Here is a 24633-nt window from a genome sequence, read left to right as displayed (position 1 = left end):
AGGCAAGCATTATATACACATACATAACCACTTTATTGAAAAGGGAGCATAACCTACTTTTTTAAAGCTATTGATTTTGGACATCTTTCCATATTGATATATAAACATTGATTTATTCTTTTTAACAGCTATATAATATTCCACTGCATGAGTAGACTAAACTTTGTCCCTCCATTGATGGATATTTCCCTTTCTGAACCAGTAGAGGAATTCAGTGAGACCAAATGAAAGTATATGACAGCCTGGAAGATCAAAGTGAGAGTTATCACAGACGACAGACGCCAGTACTGCTGGGAGGGGAATAGAGTGAATCGCATGTTGCCATTTGGCCCATAATCACACTACCAGAGAGGACACTCTGTAGTGCTGGCTGAGACCCCATGGCTCCCAGCAGGGGCACCAGCTGAAAACGTCCCCCTGCCACACAGCACCTGGGCTTTCATACCCTAGAGTGTCCTTACTGAGTTCTCAGGGGCTGATTCAGGAGCCAGGCGCACCTGTCACACAGCAGAATTGCTTATTAATGAGTGTGCTCCTGTCCATGATCCCGCACCCATCCCGGGCCGCCACCCCAGCTCAGGTCTCGTCCTTTGCTGATGGGTGAATGTCCCTGGGGGCCTTGCCGGGTAATGTCAGGGCCTCCACACACTTCAGCTGCCCTCAGTTCTTCACAATGACCGTTTTTGTCTCAATAGAACCTCTTTGTCCACTTGTCTATTTCCTTGGATGAATTCCTAGAAATAAACGTGCTAGGTCAGAATGTATGCACATTTTGAACAATTTGGTATCAGGTAGAGACATTAAAAGAGTGAAACAGAGCCCAAAATGGACCCAAAGCCCAAGGGAATTCACTGGCTGATGAGATGTCATTTCAATCAGTAGAGAAAAGGTGGGCTATTGAAGAAATGGGACTGGAGCAATGGGTGCGCCACTGGAAAAAACAGCCTCCCTTCTTATACAAATGCAAATTCTGGCCGAAGCCAAGATTTAAATGTTAAAAAAAAAAGCAGACTTTTTAGATTATTTTGATAAAGGGGAGGCCTTTCTAAGCAAAGCACAAAACCCAGAAGTCATTAAATAAAAGACTGATAAATTTGACTCCATGGAAATTAAAAGTTTTTATGGAATAAAATACCATAAAGTCAAAAGTCAGTCAACAAACCAGAAAAAAAGATCTGCAGCCTGCATGACAGACAACAGGGTAATTTGATAACATATGTAGGAAGTGATTACAAATCATTAAACAAAAGACCCATGGCCACACTGAAAAAAATAGGCAAAGGACCTGAAGATAGCGTCCAAAGATGAACAAGTGTACACAGTTTTTAACATATGACCTCAAAACGTTTGACAACACTGTGTTGGCCTGGGCGTGGCTGGAGTGGTGGTTGCTAGTGGTATTCACAAACATTCCCGTTGTCTTCCTTTTGGGCACAGGTGTGACTGCATGATCCCACCCCGGAACTTAGGTGTGAGCGTGTGACGTGCTTTGGAGAGTGCAGTGTGCGTGGTGGGGGTGTGGGTCACCTCTGGAGGAAGCCGCTGCCATTCCCCACTTCTGCTTTCCTCCTGCCTCGGCGTCCAGCAACGTTCCCTGTGGTGGTGGCTTCTTCAGGCTGGGTCTGGGGTGAGGCAGTGGCACGGGGGAGCAAAGCCTGCGGGGGGCACGTGGTGTGAGAGAAATAAGCCTTTGTCATTTCAAGCTCCACTTTAAGATTCCAGAATTGTGCGTGACTGGAGCAGAACCGACCTGTTCTGACTGAGTCCCCAGCAGGGCTGGCGGGACGGTATCAACATCAAATGTTCACGTGCCTTTTGTGTAGAAATTCCTCTTCTAGGAATCTACGAAACAGACATGCTCACACACGTGCAGAGAGGCGTGGATGAGGATGGGCAGTGCCGATTTGTCTGTAACGGCAAAAACAGCAAACAACCGACACCCGGTCATTGGAGACTGGACCATACACAGAACCGAATGACCTGCAACCAGAGAAATGATGGAGCAGATGTAGATGCGCCTAGGAAGTCTTAACCTCAGGGCTGGGGCTGGAGTAAAACGGTAGCGCCCCGGGCATCTCAAAAGATTAAGGCGCCCCCCCACCTCCACCCACCAATATAAATTAAAAAAAAATCATAACATACATGTTAAAAATCTATTTATAAAAATAGAATATCTCTGAAAGATACCCAATAAATGGGTATATTAGTCTCCTACAGATGCTGTAATGAATTACCAACCACAAACTTGTTGGCTGAAAATGCAGAAACTCATTCTCTCCCTGTCCTGGAAGCCGGAAGTCTGGAATCGAGGTGTGGGCGGCGTGCTCCCCTGAAGCCTCTGGGGGAGCATCTCTCCCCGCCTCCTCTCGGCCTGGTGGCTCCCGGCTCTCCTTGGTTTATGGCAGCGTCACTCCAATCTGTGCCTTCATCTTCATATGGCCCTCTTGCCTGTGTCCCTCTGCGTCTTAAATCTCCCTCTCTTCTCTCTTATGACCTCATCACGAGACCCTCAGCTTAATTACATCGGCAGAGGCCTTGTTTCCAAACAAGGGCCCAGTCACAGGCACCAGGGGTGAGGGCTGGCATATCCTGGGGGGACACTATTCAACCCACTACCACGGGTGTTGGACGTTGCCCCAGGAAGGGGGGCCAGGAGGGGGAGGAGGATGAACTTTTCACTGTATATTCTTTTGAACTACTCACATTTAAAAAAACATTTTCCTGTAAAAAGTTTCTTTATTGAACATAGACATAAAAGGACGGCCCCCTCCCAAAAGAGAGTGTGCACGTTCAAAACGTTGATGCTGTTAAATTGCCTTAATTTATACCCACGCCAACAGCGGCTGCAGACTCCAAGTGTCTGAGGTTGGAGGGGACAGAGAGCCTAAGTCGTGAATTCCCTCTGCTGTTCAGGCTGTGCATGCAAGTCAAGGGGGGAAGGCCATTTTGAGAGGGGGCATTTTTTTCTTTCTAGTTTTAAATTGAGATATAATTGATACCCAGCACTATGTAAGTTTAAGGTGTACAGCATAATGACTTGACTTACACATATTGTGAAATGATTATCACAATAAGTTTAGTTAACATCCATCCTCTCATACAGATATTTAAAAAAAGAGAAAAAAATGTTTTTTTCCTTGTGATGAGCACTCTTGGGATCTGCTCTCTTAAGAGCTTTCCCATATATCACACAGCAGTGTTGGCTACAGTCACCATGTTGTACGTTACATCCCCAGCTCTCGTTTACCTTACAAAAGATGTTTCTACCTTTTGACCCCCTTCCTGCAATTCCTCCACCCCATCCCCTGCCTGTGGTAACCACATATTTGATCTTTTTTCTATGAGGTTTTTTTTTTTTTTAGATTCCACATATAAGAGAGATCACACGGTATTTGTCTTTCTCTGACTTATTTCACTTAGCATAATGCCCTCAAGAACCAGCTATGTTGTTGCAAATGGAAGGATTTCTTTCTTTTTTTCTGGCTGAGTAGTATTCCATTGTACATACACAGCGCATCTTCTTTATCCATTCATCCATCGACGGGCACTTAGGTTGCTTCCCCACCTTGGCTGTTGTAAATAATGCTGTGATGCACATGGGGGCACAGATATCTCTTTGACGGAGTGTTTTCATTTCCTTCAGAGAGATTCCTAGCAACGCAATTGCTGGATCATATGGTAGTTCCAATTTTAATTTTCTGAGGGAGAACATTTCTAGAGTGGGGAACACTTGAGAATGCTTACGGGGTGAAGGGAAAGAACGACAGGAGATGAGGAGTTTGGAGACAGGAGGGCGAGAGGAGGGAGTGGAGGCAGATCTGTGAGGAGGCCAGACTCGGGCAGGGGAGGGTCAGCGCTGGACAGGAGGATGGTTCCCTCTGTCCTGAAAAAGGAAGAAAGGAAGGAGGAGGAAAGGATGGGTGTCGGCCCAGAATGCACTTGAGTGGATGGGACGACCAGAGGGGGCTTCTGTCTTACCAGACCCCTGCACCTCTCGGGGGAGCAGGCCGTTATTAGCCGGCCAGGGCGAAGGTGACGGATCTGCGAAGAGGAAGCTGACACAGCTGCCTCAGGCAACTTGAGTGTGTGTGTGTATGTGTGTATAATTACTAAGGGACGGAAGCCCTGCCACGTGGCAGGAGGCCTAGCTGGGGCTGGCCCCTCAAAGCGTGCAGCGGAGGATATGTGATGAGAAGTGACTGTCCCTCTGGTTCCATCTGTCAGAGAACCCTAGGTGCCTGCAAGGCTTTCTTGCTCCCCCATGTCCATCCAACACTCCCACTGCACACTCCCAGTGCCCCCTTCCTCCACCTGGGGACATGGGGTCCCTCTGTGCATGTGCTTGATCACCTTCTGGGGACACTTTAAGAGGCCCTGGTGGGTGGGAAGCCGGTGTCCCATAGGGGAGCACCAGGAGAGCGGGCACCTCTCTGTCAGGAGGCCATGAGAGGAGGCTGCTGGAGCACAGTTCAGATATAGCTCCCTTCCCTGGGACAGGAAGGAAGCTTCCGCTGCCTGTGGAGAGCCAGGAGCTAACGTTAGCAAACAGCTAACGAGCTCCCACTCCGTGCCAGGGATGGTGGGTGCCAGGGATGGTGGGATGTTCCATGGAAGTAGCACACGGACAGGCCCTGGCCTCGTGGAGGTCAATGTCACCCCACTGGTTGCATAGTCTTTGTTCAATCAGACTGCTGGAGTGAGGCGTTTGCAAGCAGGTGGAAAGGGCACTGACTCTGGAGTCCAGAACCCCAGGCCAGGGTCAGTCACTTCGCTCAGAACCCTCTGTGTCCACAAAGTGGGGTCGTCCGGCCTCCTTTGTTCCTTCCCAGCTGGCCCTTCTGGGAGGAGCGGCAGTTGCTGCACACCCGCGAGTGGCTGCTGTTCCGTCCCAGCATCCTTCCCCTGGCACACAGCGGGTGTTCGCGGGTGCGTGTCCAATTGCGTTCTTGGACATGGTGTGAAGAGGAATGTGCAAGAAGAATCGCTTGGAACACTGAGCTTGCGCCTACAATGGAATTCTTGAATGTGCATATACGACAGCTTTGCGGATTAAACAATGGGAATCTTTGTAGAATAAATCCCCAGAAATGCATGTAGGAGATTAGTGCTGGCTGGGAAGTAAAAGCTGCAGTATGTACAAGGAACGGCTAGTTGGCGAGGTCGGTGTGCCGGGTGCACCAGGGGCAGAGCCCGGAGGGCTCGGGGCTGAGTTTAGAAGGATGCCATGCGGAGGCCGGCGGGGAGAATTCCCGGTGGAGAAGGGGGGCAGTGAGGAGTCTGCGGTCACCGGCGGCGGCGAGCAGGGCGCCCGGATGGAGTGGATTGACATGGTTCGGGGGAGGCGAGAGGGGTGGCTGGCCAGTGACAAGGCCGACCCCAGAGACGCCGACGACGTGGGCTCAACCGAGCGGGGAGACGGCGCCGCACGCCGGGCTCAGGGTGAGGGGCGGAGAGAAGGCGCTTCCGGAGCGTGGGCCGCCTTCCAGCCCAATTAGGATTTGGGATTGTTTTATCCTCCCTCTGAGCGTAACCTGACGCTGGTGGGGAGAGCGGGGCCGAAACCCGATGCTTCAGGCCGGGGGCTCCGTTAATGTTTAATCAGGTAGTCCGATGGGGCTCGGGTGGCGTGATCTCGCCGGCCCTGGGCGTCGCGCCCCCACACCCTAAAAGCCTTCCGCCGGGGCGTCGAGGCGCACGCGGCTGCAGAGGGCGCAGCGCCGCTCAGCTCGCGGTCCAGCCCGGAGGAGCGACCCAGGCAGTGAGACGGCGCCTTCGTGCGCTTGTCCCCGCCGGGTCCCAAGCTCCCGCGAACGCACGGTGCCCCCGACCGCAGGGCGCAGGGCGCGGCCGGCGTGCACGGCGCGCAGCTCCTGGGTTCCCCTGCCAGAACGCACACCTCTCTTCCCCCCGCGATGGGCACGTGGTGGCCGCTGCTGCTGCTGCTCTTGGGCTCCGCGGGCGCCCGCGCGCACGACCCCGACGACGGCGACTACGAGGAGCTGGTGCTGGCCCTGCGGTCCGAGGAGGACGGCCCGGCCCACGCGGCCCAGTAGGTGGCCACTGCCACCTTCCGCCGCTGCGCCAAGGTGCGGCGCCGGGGTGGGAGGCGGCGGCGAACCCGCCGCGGGGACCCGTGCGGTTGCCGTCTCTTCTCCGGCCTCAGTTTCCCCCATGTAAGGCAGAGGCAGGAGTGAAGGTCTCCGAGGGTCCTCTGTACACCCGGCGACGGGTTGGCGCGGATCCTGGGGCCTGCAGGCGGGGCGGTGGGGGTCGGGGACGGCGGCTCTCCGGGGCTGCGCTGGGGCGCGCGGCCGCGCCGGGCGGCGGGGAGGTGCGCGAGGGTGGGCGACCCGAGGCGCGGGACAGGGCGAGCAGAGCGCTGCCCGGACCGCCGCGGGTGTCAGAAGTTCCGCACCGCCGGCTCCCGCGGGTCAGGGCGTTGATGCCTGGAAAGCGCTTGGAACAGCGCCGGAACGAGGGAACAGGCTCGCTATTGTTGCGGTCCTGACGCGCTTGGGGGAATCTGGGCAGCGGCGGGTGTGCGTGGCGGGGAGTGCGTGGGGGCGCGGGGGTGGGGGTCTTGGAGAGAGCGGGCATTGTCCAGACAGGGGTGGGGTGGGAGAGACCCCGAAAGATAGGGGCGAGGGGCAATTTCTTCAAGCCACAGACCTCATATTCTAGTATTGTAGTTTTTTCAGCTGAAAAAAACAAAACTGAAGTGGAAGAGGCCGAGTTATTCCCGAGGCGCGGCCGGGGTCCCTGGGGCTTGGGCCGGGAAGGGGCGTCCGGGATCCAGCGGCTGGCGCGCCAGGGTGAGCGGGGCCCCCGGCCCCCGGCCCCTGGCTGACGTGCCCTCCGGCTCCGCCCTTCCCGGGGCTCCGGCGGCGGCGAGGGCCAGCACCCGGCCCGGTGGGAGTCAGCGCCGGGCAGGGGGGCCCTCTTGTCTGGCTCACATAGGAGAGGGAAGTTCACTGGTCAGAGCGCCCTCTTGCTGGTTCCCCAGCCCTTCACCTTCTAGAAGGATGTCGCTGGGTTGTGGCAAGGATAAGGGCATTCCAGGTCACCATTCCCCAAAATATCTGTTCTAGAAGTCGTGAGTCTCCCCGACCCCCCCCCCCCCCCCGCCAGAAGTGAGCAAGCAGAGGAGGGAGAACCTCCTGAATGAGCGCTTGCGGCTGCTTCTCCTCTGGTGGACCTTTGGAACAGGAACCTCTGAAGTTCATTTATTCGTTCTTTCAATGGCTATTTTGTGGGACTTGAATTTAGAATGAAAATATTTTCGGCAGGCAGAGAAGGATTTTACACCAATCCTTTTATTTTCCTCAGGAGAAACTGAGGCCCCGAGAGAGGAGGTTCACCCCCTTGGTGCATTAGAACTCGGCTTCCAGGAGAACTCTTCTTCCACTGCACAGAGTGCCCTCTCAATTCACTAGATTTTCATTTAGCGGAGGGCATTTTAGATGGGCCTTTGAAGCATAATTAGGAGTTTAATAGATGAAGGTGGCAGGGGAATTTTATTCTAGGGGAGAGGGTAGCGTGAACAAAAGCACAGAGCTGGGAAAGCCAGAGGTAGAGAATGGGGAGCACATGTCCACAGTCCCTTAGCCGCCTTCTGAATGTTCCAAAAACCAAAAGGTTTTTTGTAGTTTATTTGGTGGTGACCTGACCTGAACCGGCATGAGGTTATTCATGATTTATTCCACCTTTGTGAATATTCATGTTCGTACATTTTGATGCATAGATTACAGTTTGCTGCTCCAGACTCCCTTTGGCACTCTGACTGCCCTTCCTGAAATCCAAATCAGGATGACTCTGGACACCCATTTGACCCTAAGACTTTGGGTAGAGGCTGTGGCCTCTCTCCTCCCTGGGGTGAAATCCACGGTGCCCGGATGGAGATGAGGCTGCAGAGGTGGAGGCCGTGGGGACCCAGGAGGCGCCCGGAGCATGGACTCCAGCTGTCGGGCTCCGGGGGCCAGTGGGGGCTCTTGAGCAGGCGTCTAGGTCTGAGAGCAGCAGGCACAGGTGACAGCCGAGTGCACAGTCTGCTCCTGCGACGGCGGCCTGGAGCCTTCCCTCCCGGGCGAGGGCCGCCCTTGCTCACTCCATCAGCCGGTCCCTTTGCATTTGCAGAGCGTCCCTTTGCATTTGCTTTCCACAGCCCCCTCTCAGCCTCCTGGCGGGCCTGTTCCGTTGGTGTTGCGGCCCCCACAATACAGAGGAGATATCTGAGGCTCAGAGAGGTTGAGTGACTTGCCCATGGCCACTCAGCCAGTAACTATTCAGGTCCACATTTTGGGGGCTGCCGCAGAAGGGTCATGGATGCACTAGAATGGGGAGGAAGGGATTTATTCTGACTGGGGAGCAGCGGAGGGAGGTGTAGCTAGGAAGGCCCCAGGCAGGGCCTCCAAGTGTGGACAGGCCTTGGTGGGCGCACAGGGAGCTGAGGCAGGTGCAGAGGAGCACCTGTGGTGGAGTCTAGCCCGCATCCCGTTTCTGCCTGACCGCGAATTCGAGAGTGATGTAGGAAGTGTGTGAACACTGATAGTTGGCCTGCGCGGGGTCAGTGTGTCTTAGTGCTGGTTTGGTGGCTTCTCTTTCCGGCTCTGCACTCGCGTGTGCTCCCTTTGCTCTAATTCTGCTTTGTACGCAGAGGCGAGTAGAGCTCTCGTGGCGTTATTACGGTTCTTTTTGAACGTCGTGTGTCACTCCTCGGGGCCAGGATGCCTGGAGGCTGCCAGGCACCTACGTGGTGGTGCTGAGGGAGGAGACCCTGCACTCGCAGCCAGAGCACACTGCCCGCTGCCTGCAGGCCCGAGCCGCCCACCAGGGCTACCGCGCCAAGATCCTGCACGTCTTCCACGGGCTCTTCCCCGGCTTCCTGGTGAAGATGAGCAGTGACCTGCTGGACCTGGTGAGCCAGCTCTGCACGTGGCACTTCCCAAGAGTGTGGGGCCACCGCAGACGTACTGGGGACTGCCCTTAGTGTGCCCCTTGCTGAAAATCAGGTGACAGCAAACATTTATTGACACTTACCGGGTACCAAGCCTAGTGACTCCTGGCTGTATGTAGAGAATGCCTTTTAAGCCTAGCCGTACCCCCGTGGTACGTCCATCTTCATTTGAAAGATGGGGAGACCGAGGTTCAGAAGGGACCACACAGCCGGCTAGGGCAGAGCTGGGATCAACCTCATGGGCTGCCTGCTAGCCGTCCTTGTGCTGATGCACCTGCTGCCTGTGGGAAAAGGCCCTGGGACATTAGTGGGGCCTGAGTCATTTTACAACAGCATGACTGAAGAGCCAAGTTCCTGTGAAGCTGGCGCTATTCACTGTAAGGGTCCTCCCGTAGGACAGGCAGGCTCTTCCCCTCCAGCTTGGCCCCCATGTCACCCCTCTGGCCGAGGGGCAGAGAGGGGCCTGGGCAGCCGAGGACTTGTGGCCTTCCCACGCCTCTCCCTCGTCCTAGCGCCTCACATGCAAATCTTAAAGGCCTTTCTTGGTTTAGCCTCTGCCCCTGTGCCCAGCCCCGTTGCTCCCCTGTTCTCCTAACTGGGTGAGAACACACGGTTCCGTTGTCACATGGATTCTCTGCTGGGCTGGGGTGTGTCACAGCTTCCTGCAAACAGAGACCCGGAGTGGGACAGGCTCTTGCCCAAGGTCACATGACCTGCGAGTGGCAGAGCTGGCATTTGGACCCAGGTCTCCTTGTTCGGCTGCTCCCCTGCTGCCCGGGTCAGTTCAGGTCTCCCTACCGCGGGTCCGCGCTGCTTTGTGCCAAGTCCTGGGGGGCAGTGACATGGATTGGACAAGGTCCCTGCTCTTGGGGTCCCTTAGTCTATTAGGGGTGACAGGCAAGTAAATGCCTTCAACCAGCCTTCTCAACGCACGTTAAGCACCTATTGTGTGCTGGCCAGCCTCAGGCCTGCCCTCGAGCTCCCATTTCAGAAGGAGAGCCTGACGTGGTGGCCAGTACAGTCAACTGGGCTGTGCTGTGCTAGGCACGGGGGAGGAAGGGATAAGGTGCTCCCAGAGCACCAGAGGGTGGGCACGGCCCCCAGGGCATGCAGGGTGGCTTCCCAGAGGGGTGGGGCTGAGCCGCGGATGCACGCCTGCCATCGAGAGCCCAGCCGGCTCTGGTGTTGCAGCAGCCTGAGGTCGATCCCAGCTCGGCTCTTCCTGTCTGTGTAGCAGGGGGCTGGTCCCTTCCGTGCTGGGTCTCAGTCCCCGGCCCGTAGGTCCACGGGATGATGGGAATGGTCTCATGCGGATAAGTGTGATTGCGAGGTGTTTAAGCAGATGCTGAGCACAGAAAGAAGATATGGGCAGGTTAGGGAGCCTCCTGGGAGACCGAGGCACCCAGAGTGTGGGGCCACCGCAGATGTACTGGGGAGTGCCCTTAGTGTGTGGTGCGGTGGCCAGCTGTTGTAGCCTCTGGGTGGGAAGGGTGGGAAGAGGAAAGAGTGTTGCCTCTGCAGGCGGGAGTTGGCGGCCTGGAGGATGGGCTGCCAGGGGGAGCTGTGATCAAAGCCACTGGCAGCCCTGCCCTGAGGGGAGGGGGTGCAGAAGACGCCCGCTTGTCCCCAGACTCCTGCTGGTGCCTCCCCCAGGCTGAGCCCAGCCAGAAGCCGCCGCAGGGCGCTGGGTGCTGCTGGTCGCAGGGTCGGCTGCCCAGCACAGGGTGGGCGGAGAGGGTGGGGAGTGGATCTGGGGGCACGCAGGATGACCAGTGCCGTTAGTGGGCACTGCCTGGCTCCCCAGATGACACGTCGAGTTCAGAATCCTTCCTTAAAGGACCCTCCGCGCCGGGCGTGCTGTGTGGGGCTCGGCTGCTGAGATGTCGGAGCGCCGGGCCCCGCAGCCTGCTGGAGTGAGGACACCCCGGCGCCAGGAGGAGACCCGCTGGGACAGCTGGGAGGGTGTGGGGTGTGACTCGGGACAGGTTTGATCAGGTGGGGCAAGGGCTGTGGTTGTGTTTGCTGTTGGCCAAATGGCTTTTGAAGCAGAGCCGGCCTCTGGCTTCTGCAGGCCCTGAGGCTGGCCCACGTCCAGTACATGGAGGAGGACTCCTTTGTCTTTGCCCAGAGCACCCCATGGAACCTGGAGCGCATTATGCCTGTGCGGCCCCAGGAGGATGAGTACCACCCCCCCTAGTAAGGCCCTGGCTGCACCTGCCCCTCTGCATTCGAGCCGAGTCCACCTGCCTCTCTCCCCTCCCTGCGGTGGCCCTCCCCCTCAGGGGCTTCAGAGCGTGGGGGCTGCCTCCACGGACCCCTCCTCTGTCCCGTTCTGCCTCAGTGCCTTCCTCTTGCTCCAGGTAGAAGGCAGGAGTCTTTCCTTGAGTGAGCCCCTCCCCCACTCTCTATAAGTCTGGCATCCAGGTGTCAGTGGGCCTCTGGTGTCTTGGGGGGAGAATCCTTCCTTGTCTCTTCCAGCTTCTGGTGACCGCGGGGTTCCTTGGCTGTGTCTGCATCGCTCCCATCTCTGCCTCCTCCTTCACCGGGCCTTCTCTCTGGGTGCATCTCTCCTCTTCTGTCTCTTATGTGTTACCGGGTTTATGGCCCACCTGGGTAATCCAGGATGCTCTCATCTGGAGATCCTTAACTTAAACACTTCTGCAAAGACCTTTTTTCCAAAGAAGGTCACAGTCACAGGTCCTGGGGGTTAGAATGTGGGCATACCTTTTTGGGGGCCATCATTCAATCCACTGCACTCCCCTAGGCCAGAAGCAGACACAGCCCGTCTCCTCCCCCACTGGGACGCCCGTGGATTGCCTTCCTTCCCGTGCTCCCAGTGGTTGTGGGAAATGGCTAGAATGGAAGGCAGGTGCATGGAGCCCATCTGGAGTCACAGAAGGGCTTGGCGGGATGAGGAGCTGTTGGGCTGGGGTGGGGCAGAGCTCAGCAGATGGTGGGGGGTGGGCTCTCTGGGCCAGGAGAAGACCCTTCCTTCACGAGAAGGCCACATGGTGCAAGGGGGGACAGGCACAGGCTCTGGGGACGACTGCCGCCCTCAAACCTAGACTTCAGCACTCTTAAGCTGTGTGACCTTGGATAAGTCACTGACTCTCTCTGAGCCTCAGGTTCCTCTGCAGAAGGGAGGCAATGGTAGTCCCTCCCTCGGGGGCTGTTTGAGGGCCTGCGCCCTCTGCTCTGCAGGCATTCTCCTGTGGGGTATGTTGTGAGGCTGTCACGTCAGCCCTTCTCTGTTCTCTTCTTCCGTTCCACAAGCAGCCCTCGAGCAGCCTCCGTGCTGCAGGCACCCTGATGGGTGCTGGGGATGTGGAGACCAATGAGCTGGACTTGGCTCTGCCCGCAGAACGTCCCGTGTGCGGAGCAGGTCTATCTGCTTCTTTAGCGCTGACGGTTCTGCCTGGGGTAGGGCCGTGACAAAGTCCCGCTGCGGTGAGGTGTGGAAAGGGCAGGCCCATGACTGCTGAGGGGCAGAAAAGGCTTCCTGGAGGAGGCGATGTTCAAGCCAAGACCTGCAGAGTATCATTAGCCACGCAAAGGGGCGGGTGTGCAAGAAGAGGAGAGGCCATGGATGGAAGCCCCAAGGCAGGAGGGAAGGAGACCCAGGAGGAAGGGCAAGGAGTGGGGGCCTGGGCCTTGGCTACAGTCTGAGCTTCTCAGGCACAGCACGGCCTGCCTGGCGAGAAGGAGTGAGCTCCCCACTCTAGAGGTATGCAAGCAGGACCGGGCACCCACCTGCCAGAGGCCACAGAGCTTCCCGCAGCAGGCCAGAGGCTGGATGAGGCCATTCCAAAGTCCCTGTGCCCCTGAGGGTGATAACTCCTCTTGAGGCCACTTTCCCCCTCTGTGACATGGGACAACAGTAGTCCCCACCTCACATGGGGAGCATGTGAGGGTAGAGTGATGGCTTCTGGGAAGGGCCCGACAGGCCCTGCGTCCCGTCCAAGCTGGCCCTGCCCTGTCTGGCGTCTCATTGGCTGCCCTTGGCTTGTGCTTTGCTCCAGCTGTGGAGGGAGCAGGGGACTGTGGGGGCGTTCCGTGCCGGAGCCTCTCACCTGGCAGCATCTCACCAGGAGCTGCCCCTTCGCCCCGTCGGCCACACTCACAGCCTCCTGTCCCTGTGCCAGAGGGCCAGCAGTCAGGTCGCGGGCGGGAGCGGCTCCTCTCCAGTCCTGAAGAGGGCGGAAGCTGCCTCCCTGAGCCTGGACCCTCTGCTGGGGCCACAGCCAGGCCCTTGCCAAGCTCAGCTTGCTTGTGACCTCACAGTGGTCCCGTCACCTCTGAGCGGCCCAGGAACAGCTCCTGGAGCAGATGGTGGTCCCTGGCATGGGTGGGCCTTGGGCAGACTCTTGCCTGGGTTGACACGACGGCCTCCTCAGCCTCCTCCCCACGCGCCCGAGGAGCACGGGCTGAAGCTCGCCGGCTCGCTCTCCTAGATGCGTGGCCTGTGTCGGTTAACATCTACAGGCAGAAACAGCCCTCTTACCCTGTGGGCTGTCTGGAGGGCAGACCCTGGACTGGCTGCCGAGCGTCTGTGTCCCCAGCAGCCAGCTGGGCTTCTGCTTGGAGCACACTGGGCGTGGCTTATGGGTCCTGCACCATCTGGCCCCTGCCCACCTCCCCGGCCTCATCATGCATCTGCCTCCTCAATCTTCCACAGCCTGGCTCACCATCTGGTGGTTCCTCTGGGGTGGCCAGCGCCCTTTGGCCTCCGATGTCCTCAGGTCTGAGCTCAGAGCCCGCTTCACCCCACCTCTTCCCAGCGTGGCACCTGGCATGTGATAGGTGCTCAGTGATGAACGAAAACTAATACTAGGCTGGGGAGGGATCCGAGTTGCAGCGAGCAGCTCCACTTGTCCTGCGTCCCGGGAGGGGCTGCGGTCCGCTGGATGCAGAAGGCAGCGAAGTGCTCACTGGGACTGAGCAGTGGAGGGTCCTGCGGAGACTGGAAGCCATGGGGCAGGGCAGGCAGCGTGCACACAGGCCACAGGCTGGGCTGACAGCCGGCTCAAACCAGCTCAAACCGGCTCTGGCTCTTCACCTTACAAGTGACATGGTGTGGAGGGAAGACACTGCCGGGGGGCTGACCTGGCCTGACCTCAGAGCTGTCACTCAACTGAACTGCTCCGTAGTGGGCTGAATGGTGGCCCAAAAGATACGTCCACCCAGAACCTGCAAATGTGACCTTATTTGGTAAGAAGGTCTTTGCAGATGTAAGATGAGATCATCCGGATTATGCAGTGGGCTCTAGACCCCATGACACGTGTCCTTATAAGACAAAGGCAGAGAGAGATTTGAGACACACGGAGGGAAGGCCCCATGAGGCCGAGGTCCAGATGGGAGGGATGCAGACCCAAGTCAGGGAAGCTGGCTGGAAGCTGGAGGAGGCAGGAAGGATCGTGCCCCAGAGCCTCGGGGGGCGTGTGGTCCTGCCGATGCCTGGATTTAGGACGTCGGGCCTCCGGAACTGTGAGGATCAGCTTCTGCTGTTCTGTCTGCTGAGTTGGTGCTGTTTTTCTGGGGCAGCCTCGGGGAGGTGACACCCGCTCGGCCTCCGCCACGCCTCTGTCCTGAGGGGAGCATATGGACATTTCCTGAGGTTACTGCAGTGGCTGTGGAGCCTGCTGCCCAAGCAGAGGGACTGACAGCCCCCAGGCCGCCCTTTGGGTCCAGCCAGCATCTCCTGGGTGCTCCGCCGGTTACTGAGCGACCCCTTCGTTCCTGCTGATGAGGCCCCCTCCTGGGCCCTGGCCCATCGGCCTGGCCGGACTTTCCGAGAGCAGCTCTGGGGTCTGGGGCTCTTCGTCCCTGACATTCCTCCCCTACTCTGTCCACAGGTGTCGCCCCTGCTTTCTGCTCCCTCCACCTCTGTTGCTCTCCCCCATAAGTCTCCTGCAGGCCTCATCCCACCCTGTGCCTGCTTCTTGGAGAGTCTGGACTGACCGACTGCAAATGATGGTGGGTGGGGGTGGGCTCCTGGTGACTTCCCAGTGCTGCTGTTTCCTCCGAGGCTGCAACTTGGGTGGGCTGGAAACAGCCAAGGCGAGCAGTCCTGGGCTCTGGTGAGGAGGCCCTGGCGCCCCCTGCCAGCCTCAGTGTCCTCTCTGTGAAAGGGGCTGGCAGCTCCGAGGGCCAGACATTCCTGCTACTCCTTTTAAAGAATTTGTTGTCCTTCAGATCCTGTCGTGTCTGCCTTTCAGGCTCGGGGAGCTGTGAAAAGTCACAAATAGGGCCTTGGCCAATTTTATGCCATTATATTTATTATTTTTTGAATGTGCATATTGTTATTTCATATTAATATTAGTATTACGGAGCCAGACGATTTGGTTCTCTGCCTGACTCTACCACTGCCAGCGCTGTGACCTAGGACAGCTCCTTACCTCTCTCTTTTCCCTTGTCTGTAAAAGAAAGATACAAAAGGGCGTCCCTTGAGAGGAGTTTTTGAAGGTTAAAGGCGTTAATATATTTGAGTGCCTGGGCAGGGCCTGGGACAAGGCAGGTGGCTTGTTTGTTTTAAGGATTACATTCACCTCCTGGTTATTCTCTCCGCTCCACAAGCCGTGCCCTGGAAGGACGGAGCCATCCCGGTGGAGGTGTACCTCCTGGACACCAGCATGCACAGCGGCCACTGGGAAGTTGAGGGCAGGGTCACAGTCACCGACTTCGAGAATGTGCCCGAGGAGGACGAGACGCGCTTCCACAGACAGGCAAGGAGGGCTGCCTGTCCCTCACCCCTGAACCTGAGATGGGTGGTGACTGCCACCCCAGAGTGTACGGCTGTCCTGTCCCACAGCTGTCACTGTCCCCTCCCTGCCATCAGTTGTGGGGTGGGGCGGCCCATCCAGCACTTGCTGATATATCGCTGGGCAGTGGGCTTCCTCACACGGGCCTTGTGTTGGTCGAGCAGGCGGACAAGTGTGACAGCCACAGCACCTACCTGGAGGGTGTGGTCAGCAGCCATGATGCTGGCGTGGCCAAGGGCACCAGCCTCCGCGTGCTCAACTGCCAGGGCAAGGGCACGGTGAGCGGTGTCCTCGCAGGTGAGTGGTGGCGCTGGCCCGAGTGGGAGGCGGCTTCTTGACCAAGGTGGCCAAGGCGGCCTCTGTCCCAGAGCCACAGAGCCCTGAGGACACGAGCACAGATGGAGACACCGAGGCCCACAGGGGGCAAGGGCTCAGCAGCTGGGGTCGTGCACCTTTGACCCTGGGTCAGTGGTTTTTCCACAGGGTCATGTGGCTCCTCTTTTCAAACACTTTGACATGGTATGTCTTCTGTCATGCTATTCTGGATCCCGATGGCCCCTGCGGAGGTGAGCTGAGCACACTTCCTGGTCTTCGGCCTGCTCACCTCTACACCTGGCAGCCGCTCTCTTCCATGGCTGACCGGGCCCCACAGGCCGCTCCAGCAGGGTACACACAGTGGAGGCACCGGCAGAGACTTTGCCAGACTCTTGCCGGTTTCTCCCTCCAGTCCAGCCAGTGGGCCTCTGGTGAGGTCCGGCAGAGAGCCGGGACCCTGGGGGCCGCTGGACAGAGGAGGGCAGGAGCTTTCCCTTACTGAATCCCTCCTGTGGCCAGATCTTGAGTGAAGGACTTTGTACACCACACCCTGAGGCTGGCATTGTGATACCTGTTAAACGGTTGATAAAACCAGCTCAGAGAGGGGAAGTGACTTGCTCAGGGTCACACAGCTAGAGCTGAGGACATCACTGGGGAAGGTGCTGGCACTGAGCTTGCCCTCCCCTGTGAGCCCCCGGCCCTGTGTGGATGCAGCCCCTGGGCTGGCCGAGGAGCCGTGGGTCTGGTTGCAGGGCTGAGGTCAGGCGCTGGCCTCGTGCCTGGGGAGGGAGCTCTGGCTCGATTCTCTCCTGGTCAGGGTACCGGCTTTGATGTTTGGTTTTAAAGGGAGCATCAGTGACCCCTTCCCATTAGGTGACCCTGGTCCCACCAATAGCAGTGTCGTTGTGAGGAGTGCGCAAGCTCCTGTGTTCGGGCACTCAGCGGTCCTGGCGCGTGGCCGTGGTCAGCTGCGGCCAGTTGTGGCAGTGCTGTGGTGGTTAACATGCTTCCCGCATGCATCATTCAGGGGTGTCCAGAGCAATGAAACCAACAGGAGGCGTGTGCGTGTATCCGTACACCCCGTGAGTGCTCTCCGAGGGACTGGGGCGGGCTGCCACCTGCAGGGCAGGAGCTGATGGCGCAGTCTGGAGTCTGAAGGCGTCTGCACACAGATTCCATCCTCCTTAAACGCCCTCAGTCATTTCCCATGAGGCCTCAGCTGTTGGACAAGGCCCGTCCCCCGCTCTACTCAGGCTCCTGACTTAAGTGCTAGTCACGCCTACAACACGCCTTCACAGCAGCAGTCAGGCGTGTGGCCCAACATCCAGCCCGCAGCCCGGCCAAGCTGACCGTCGGACCAGCCCCGCACCAGCCTCCAGGGGGCTGGGGGAGGGAGCGTGGCTCCCCAGGGTGGCCTTGGCTCCATCCTCAGGTCTGGAGTTCATTCGGAAGAGCCAGCGGGCCTAGCCCACCGGGCACTTGGTGATGCTGCTGCCCTTGGCAGGAGGGTACAGCTGGGCCTTCAACGCCGCCTGCCAGTGCCTGGTGAGGACTGGGGCGGTGCTGGTGGCCGCTGCCGGCAACTTCTGCGACGACGCCTGCCTCTACTCCCCAGCCTCGGCTCCCGACGCCAGCCTTGGCTCCCGAGGTAGGCGCCCCCAGAGTGGAGGGGAAGGCAGGCTCCTGGGCCGGGTGTCGTGCCGTCCCCAGAGGCTGAGGGCAAGCTTTGGGAGGAGTTGTCGGGGACCCTGGTGCAGGAGCCTGGGTGGCAGAGAGGTAGCCTGAACTGCCACCGTCCTCATTTGAGAGCACTGCTGTCCTCGCTCCACCCCCCCGTGCAGCCACTCCCATGCCCTGGCCACTGTCCCTTGGAATGTCTCCTGAATCCCCCTGCCCCTTCTCCTCATCGTGTGACCTTGGTCCTGGATCCTGCTGTCTCCTGGGTTGACCCCACAGCTCTCACCTCTCCCCCTCCCTCTGCTTCTTCCCCCAGGCCACCCCACAAGGCCCCAGGGGCTCGGCCTAAAACTCACAGCTGCCCACCTCACTCGCCTGCCCAGGACCCTCAGGGCCTCCCCACTGTCCACCCCCAGGCCCTGCATGATGGGCCCCAGCCCCGTACCACCTGAGCTGCCGAGGCCCAGGGTCGCTCAGCAGTGCCAGTTCAGGCTGTGAACCCAGAGACAGTGTGTGTGCCTGGAGGGGCTGATGGCTTGGCGGGGCTGTGCTGTCCGTTCCTCCGGCCACACGTGGGGCACCTACTGGGTGTCAGGCACTCTGGGCACTGGGGGTGCCAAGGGAAAGGAATGTCAGGGACTTCCCAGGCTGGGGGTTTGGGGGCAGGGAGGGCACAGACGTGAGCCTGGTGGGAATGGCCTTCCCCGGCTGCTGCATTTAAAATCATATGAAGCCACTGGAGCCCGCACGCCTGCCCGCCTCGCCTGCTGCGTTCTTTGCAGCGCTGAGAGCCACCCCATGCACTGAAGGGTCTACTCTTCGTTTATTGCCTGTCTCCCTACTAGAATGCAAGCCCACAGGGGCCTCGGGACCGTCCCTGGCATGTATATGGCGGGGACAGAAAGTAGCCCCAGGGCCAGGGTTCCACCTGCAGAGTCAGGTTTCCCTCCGGAGGGGATATTTGAATGGGACCCAAACATCTGCCCGGCAGACAGCAGTCGGCCAGCTCAGCTGGCAGAGTCTCTGTCCGTACAGCCCTTCTCTACCTGCCACCCACCCCCTCGCCTCCCCAGGTCATCACAGTTGGGGCCACCAATGCCCAGGACCAGCCAGTGACCTGGGGGTCCTGGGGACCAACTTTGGCTGCTGTGTGGACCTCTTTGCCCCAGAGGGTGACATCATTGGCACCTCCAGTGACTGCAGCACCTGCTACACCTCGCAGAGTGGGATGTCGCAGGCCGCGGCACACGTGGCTGGTGAGTTGCCGCCCTGGCACCTCAGCCCCCATGATTCGAACAGCCCCTTTGGCAGGCAGGGTCTGCACCAGGACCCTGTGTGCCAGGCTCTATGCTGAGCATGGGGGACCAAAGATGAGTCAATGATGGTGCCCTCGAGGACACTCAGTCTGATGGGGAGGCAATTGCACAAACAGAAAGAACACAGAGCAGGCAGGGCTGTGTCAAGGGGAACCCAGGGGAGGCACCTGGCTAGCCTGCAGGTCAGGGAGGCCTTCCTGGAGGAGGGACATTTGATCTGGGGTTTGGTGGCTGAATAGGAGTTTACCTGGCAAATAGAACAGCAGCTGCCGAGGCCCAGAGATGTGAGTGCAGGACGCAGGATGTCTTACTGTGTGGCTTTCAGTGAACCCGGAGTTGCAGGTAGTTTAACTTCAGGAGGAACAGCGCGCTGTGTCCGTGTGCATGCACGTGTGTGAGCGTGTGTGTGTGCCCCAGGAAAGGAGTCCTGGGGGGAAGGAGGGCCAGCCACCACATCTCTCATGGCGTGCCGCCTGCCCCCAGGCATCGTGGCTGTGATGCTGACCGCTGAGCCAGAGCTCCCCCTGGCCGAGCTGAGGCAGAGGCTCATCCACTTCTCTGCCAGAGGCGTCATCAACGCGGCCTGGTTCCCCAAGGACCAGCGGGCGCTGCCCCCCAACCTGGTGGCCACACTGCCGCCCCATGCCCCAGGAGCACGTCAGCAGGGCGGCCCCCTTCCCCCCTTCTCCCTTCCCCTCCCTTCTCCCCTCTTTCCTCCCTCCCTTCCCCCCTCCCCCCTCCTCCTCGCGCCCCACGTCTGGAAGGAGGCCGCCTGCACCCCCGGGAGACGGGCAAGCGGCGGCTCCGCTCTGGGAGGGCTTCGCGGGCCTCTAAACACGTTCAAACGGAGAACGAATCGGGTCCTTTCAGCCCGGCTCCCGTGCCTCGGGCAGAGAGACTCGAGCCCTCTGTGAGCGGAGCCCTGCTGGAGGCGCCCTCCCCAGCCCCTACTCACCCCGGCCTTGTCGCAGGTGGGCAGCCGCTCTGCAGGACCGTGTGGTCGGCGCGCTCGGGGGCCCTGCGCACGGCCAGCACCCTGGCCCGCTGCGCCGCGGACGAGGAGCTGCTGGGCTGCTTCGGCCTCGCCGGGAGCGGGAGGCGGCGGGGCGAGCGCATCCAGGTGACCTGCACCCGCCGCGTTCGCGAGCATCCGCCCTGAAGGGGGCGCCTGCTTCCAGGCCCGGATCAGGCCGAGCCCTCCGTGACGCCCGCCAGCCTCTGTCCGCCGCCTGCACGGGGGCTGGGCTGGCGCGGGAGGGCCACCTCTCATGGCACGCGGCGGGGGCTGCCGGAGAGGGCGCGCTGGGGTCCCGGAACACCCTGCGGGCTCGACGGGGTCCAGCGCCGGCGGGGCGGGGCGGGGCGGCGGCGTGTGTGCCGGGGGCGCCGCCTCTGGACCCTGGGCTCCAGGGCCCTTTCCACTCTGACGACCTGTGGCTCTGGCGGCTGAGAAATCTCAAACCAGCGAAAGAGGAGAATTGGTGCTGAGGCCACAGCGTTGCACAGATGCCGTCTGGCCGGGCGTTTTGGTGGCAGGGCCGCCGAGGCCGGATGGTCGGGGTGGGGGGCGGGGGGGCTGTTCCCTGTGGCTGAGCAGGCTGGGGCCGCGCTCCGGGTCTGCACTTGAAGCTACTCTCAGCGCCAGGCACGTTCTCACAGGAAGAGCTGCCCGTCTGCGGAGCAGTGTGCCTTGGGCAGGAGTGAGCTCCTGGTCCCCAGAAGGGGCTGGCAGGGCAGGGACACGGGGAGGGGCTGAGGGCATGAACCAGGTGCCCGAGTGGCCCCTGCACCCCTCTGAAGCAGCCTCCCGTTTCTGTCCTGTCTCTCAGACCCAGGGCCGCAGGCGGGTCTGCCTGGCCCACAATGCATTTGGGGGTGAGGGTGTCTACGCCACTGCCAGGTGCTGCCTGCTGTCCCGGGCCAACTGCAGCATCCACACGGCTCTGCCAGCCCAGGCCAGGATGGAGACCCATGCCCGCTGCCAGCAGCAGGGCCATGTCCTCACATGTGGGAGGTGGGGCCCCCCCAGGGAGCAGGCATCCTGCCCCACCCGGCTGTTCCAGTGCTGGAGTCCGACTGCCACGCTCGAGCTGGGCAGGCAACCTCTCCTCTCTCAGCCCCGCTTCCTCCTCCCTAAGAGGGAGGGTGGTAGTACCTGCCTCACTGGGTTGCCATGAAATGAGTAAGACTAAGAACACCAGGCCTGGAGCATGGCAGGCACTTCCCAACAGGCAGCACAGTGCAGGAGAGCCCGTTCAGGCAGTGGCTCAGAGGCTGCGTCTGAAAGTGGAGCTGACCTTGGTTTAATCCTGGTTGTGCCAGTCAACAGCTGTGTGACCTGGGGAAGTTACTTAACCTCTCTGTGCCTCAGGTTCCTCATCAGTAAAATGGGGATGATGGGTGCTAAGCTCCCAGCATGGCTCTGGGACAATATAAATGCTGACTGTCATTATCATCATCATCACTCATTGCTTTAAAATCTACCCTCTGATGTAGGATAACTGTGGATGGGCCAGCTTGTGTCAAAAGCACACTCTGGGCATGTAGCAGGGAGTCACAGATGGGGTCCTTGTTGGGGGTCCAGGGAGGGTGCCCCTCAGGTTGGGAGGAGGCTGAGCCATCCTGCTTGGATGGAGCATGGGCCGTACTGGGGAGAGTCTGGAGAGATGGCGGGCGACGGGCCTTGCATAGCTGACTCAAGAGCGGATCCTCCATTGAACATGTACTGGGAGCCCCTGAAGGTTTAGGAGCAGGAGGGCGACAAGTTAGGACCCGGCTGCGGGAAGAGCCGGCTGCGAGGTGTGCAGGCTGAGTTTGCAGTGGAAGGACGAGCCCATCAGCTGGCTGGTGCCCTGGGCCAGGGCAGAGGCTCGAGCAGGTCCGACAGCGCCGGCCGTGCTCTGTGGGGGCCTGGCTTGGTGGGGGTCTGTCGTGTTCCGGTCACTCTCCCCTTTGGAGGCGTGCGGCAGACAAGCTTGGGGTCCATGCCGGTCTGCAGCCCGCGGCCGCACAGCTCCATGTCCGTGTAGGCGTCTGGATGGGCCCCTTCCACAGCGCAGGGAACTGCACCCGGGTGTGCTGAGCGACTTCCCCCAGACCCCACAGCCAGGACACAGGGGATTCTGGGAACCGTGATCCCCGACAGTGCAGGACGTGCCCTGTGCCGGCGCTGGGCTGGCACACAGCCTCCCTGTGGGCAGGTGTGCTTGCCTTTTACACACAGGGAAAGTGAGGCCTGGCCTAGCTGAGTAACCACTCTCCATGGTCTCGTAGCCGGGGTGTCCGACTCACAAACCTATGGAGGGAGGCCCTGAGAGCCCCAGACAGACATCAAGTTCACCCCTGCACTTGCACCCAGCTGGCTGGGCGGGAGGGGTCTGGGGGTGATCCCGCTTCTCCTCTAGCATCTCAGCCCTTAGAGCCCATCTCAGTGCTCCCCATCTTTGGGTGCAGAGGACACAATGTTTTCCTTGAGAAAGTAAGATTCAGAGAGGTTGAGTGGCTCTCCCGAGGTCACCCAGCATGTCAGCAGCAGAGTTGAGTTGAGAACCCAGGAATCCTGTCGCTCATGCCGGCATCTCTTCCCTACCTTACCTTGTTCCGGGTTTCCCAGCTCTGGCCTCAGATCCTAGAGATGGAGTCTGACGGGGGCGGGGAGGAGAGACAGAGGGTCTCCCAGCCTTCCAGCATCTGAGCAGGCTCCGACGGGGAGGCGGAGGACCCAGGCACCCCGGGCGGCCTGCGGCAGCGCCGCGAGGTCAGCGCGCCCCGTGTGTGGGCCGCAAGGAGGCCAGCGTGCACGCTTCCTGCTGCCGCGCCCGGGGGCTGGAGGGGCTGGAGTGCCGAGTCCGGGAGCGCGCGGTGCGGCCCCGAAGAGAAGGTGAAGAGGGCGGGCGGGGGGTGGCGCCTGACGCCCGGGGCGTGTGACGGCGCCGGCGTCTGTGTCGCCGCCACACCCGTGCGCATCGGGGGTGGCCTGGGGGTGGCGGCGTCTGTCGGCAGCCGTCAGGGCTGTGTGGCCGCGGGTGCGTGTCCTCGGGGGCCGGTGAGCGGCCCCCGGCCCTGCGCCCCCGCGGAGGACGCGCGGCGACAGCGGAGCACAGGGTGGGCTGGTCACGACCCGGAGGAGGGGACGCCTGGGCTAGTGCGGCAGGAGGAGGAGGAGGGACCTTCGAGACGGGCGAGGCCACCGGCCGGCTGAGGGCAACCCGCAGGGACAGCTGCTCCGCGAGGCTCCTTGAAGGGCCGCTGGGGCCGGGCCGGGAAGCCCGGAGTCGCTCGCAGGAACTCAGAGGGTTTAACGCCCCGGACTGCGGACTGTGGTGGGGACGGCGCGGTGCCGGGCGGGGTAGGGGTGGGGGGCGTTGTTCCGCTGGGCTCGCGCGGCGGGTGTGGGGGGCTGCGGCCTTCCAGCACCATCGCAGGCCTTGGGGATGCAGACCCCGCAAGCCCTCCTCTCCTGGAGCGCCCACCCCTGTGGGAGGACAGTCCACAGAGGAGCAGTCTCACAGAGGACTTAGAGGACGCCACGGAGACGAACAGCAGGGAAGGGAGCGGGCGGGTGCTCAGGAGGGGCCTCACTGAGAAGGTGGGGGACATCCCAGGGAACAGTGTTCTGGGCAGAAGGGACAGCCAGGGCAAAGACCCTGAGTGGGGGCGGGCCTGGAGGGCACAGGGAACAGACAGGAGGCCAGTGAGGTGGAACCGAATGGGTGGGGGAACCGAGAGGGGACAGGGCCCGGTCAGGCGGGGCCTGAGGGCCACAGTAAGGACTGGCTTTTGCTCGAGTGAGTGGGAGCTGTGCAGGGTTCTGAGCCTGGGGGGCCGTGATCTGACTTGGATTTGACCAGGCTCCTTCTCGACGCTGATTGGAGAGGAGACTGCGGGGGGCATGGGCAGCAGCAGGGAGACCACTGGGCAGCTCCTGTGAGGTCCAGGCCCAGGTGGTGAGGGCTCCGCCCAGGGGGCCGCGTGGAGGGTCCTGGAATCTGCAGGGGGAGCCCATGGGTCTGAGGGGCTGGATGCGGCGAGAGGAGGGGCAGGCGATGCTGAGCTCCCGGATAGGTGGTGCCGCACTGACCGAGGGGAGGCATGGGGCACAGGTGTTGGGGGAAGAGGAGGAGTTTGGCACTAGGGAGGAGGTGGACGTCGACTGGGCCCGCAGCCTGCGTGCTGTACACTTGCTTTCTCGTCCCCTGGCCCCAGCAGGTCACCGTGGCCTGTGAGGAGGGCTGGACCCTGACCGGCTGTGGGGTCCTCCCCGGGGCCCTCCGCACCCTGGGGGCCTACCCAGTGGACGACACGTGTGTGGTGAGGAGCTGGGACCCCGGCACAGGAGGTGGCGACAGTGATGGCCATCTGCTGCAGGAGCTGGCCCTCAGTGGAGCAGGCCCCCTGGGAGTCCCAGTGACAGCCCTGGGGACGCACACGCAGGGAAGGGGGCCGGGCCTGGGTGCTGGGGTTCCAGGTCTTGACTGAGCTTTGAAATGGCTCCTTCTTTCTGGGTCCTCAGCCTGGGCCCCAGGGGACAGGCTGCTGGTGCTGGGGGTGGGCAGCGCTCCCTGCCTGGAGCAACCTGCTCTCTCAGCCCCTCCCAGGCCTGAGCTGAGGGAGG

At 60.3% G+C, this 24633-nt stretch overlaps 1 protein-coding gene and 1 long non-coding RNA gene across 2 annotated transcripts; one reads left to right on the top strand and one right to left on the bottom strand.

Moving 5' to 3' along the window:
- Window positions 1–11: 11 nt before the first annotated feature.
- Window positions 12–20176, bottom strand: LOC123285891 (uncharacterized). The gene is made up of 4 exons (XR_011503376.1): window positions 19975–20176; window positions 1751–1908; window positions 1528–1655; window positions 12–734 (listed from the first exon to the last, which is right to left on the bottom strand). It is a non-coding gene; the product is annotated as an uncharacterized lncRNA (long non-coding RNA).
- On the top strand, window positions 5808–24633 carry PCSK9 (proprotein convertase subtilisin/kexin type 9). The gene is given in 14 exon segments (XM_070509830.1): window positions 5808–6086; window positions 8723–8914; window positions 11025–11149; window positions 12508–12515; window positions 15548–15675; window positions 15876–16008; window positions 17459–17655; window positions 18777–18819; window positions 18822–18959; window positions 21608–21635; window positions 21994–21999; window positions 22745–22875; window positions 23421–23443; window positions 24225–24633. Coding segments are annotated over 14 exon segments (1599 nt in total). The 5' UTR covers window positions 5808–5912; the 3' UTR covers window positions 24498–24633.

Source organism: Equus asinus, chromosome 5, assembly GCF_041296235.1.
Source record: "Equus asinus isolate D_3611 breed Donkey chromosome 5, EquAss-T2T_v2, whole genome shotgun sequence".
Classification (NCBI taxonomy): domain Eukaryota; kingdom Metazoa; phylum Chordata; class Mammalia; order Perissodactyla; family Equidae; genus Equus; species Equus asinus.
This window is presented reverse-complemented; position numbering and strand designations above follow the sequence as displayed.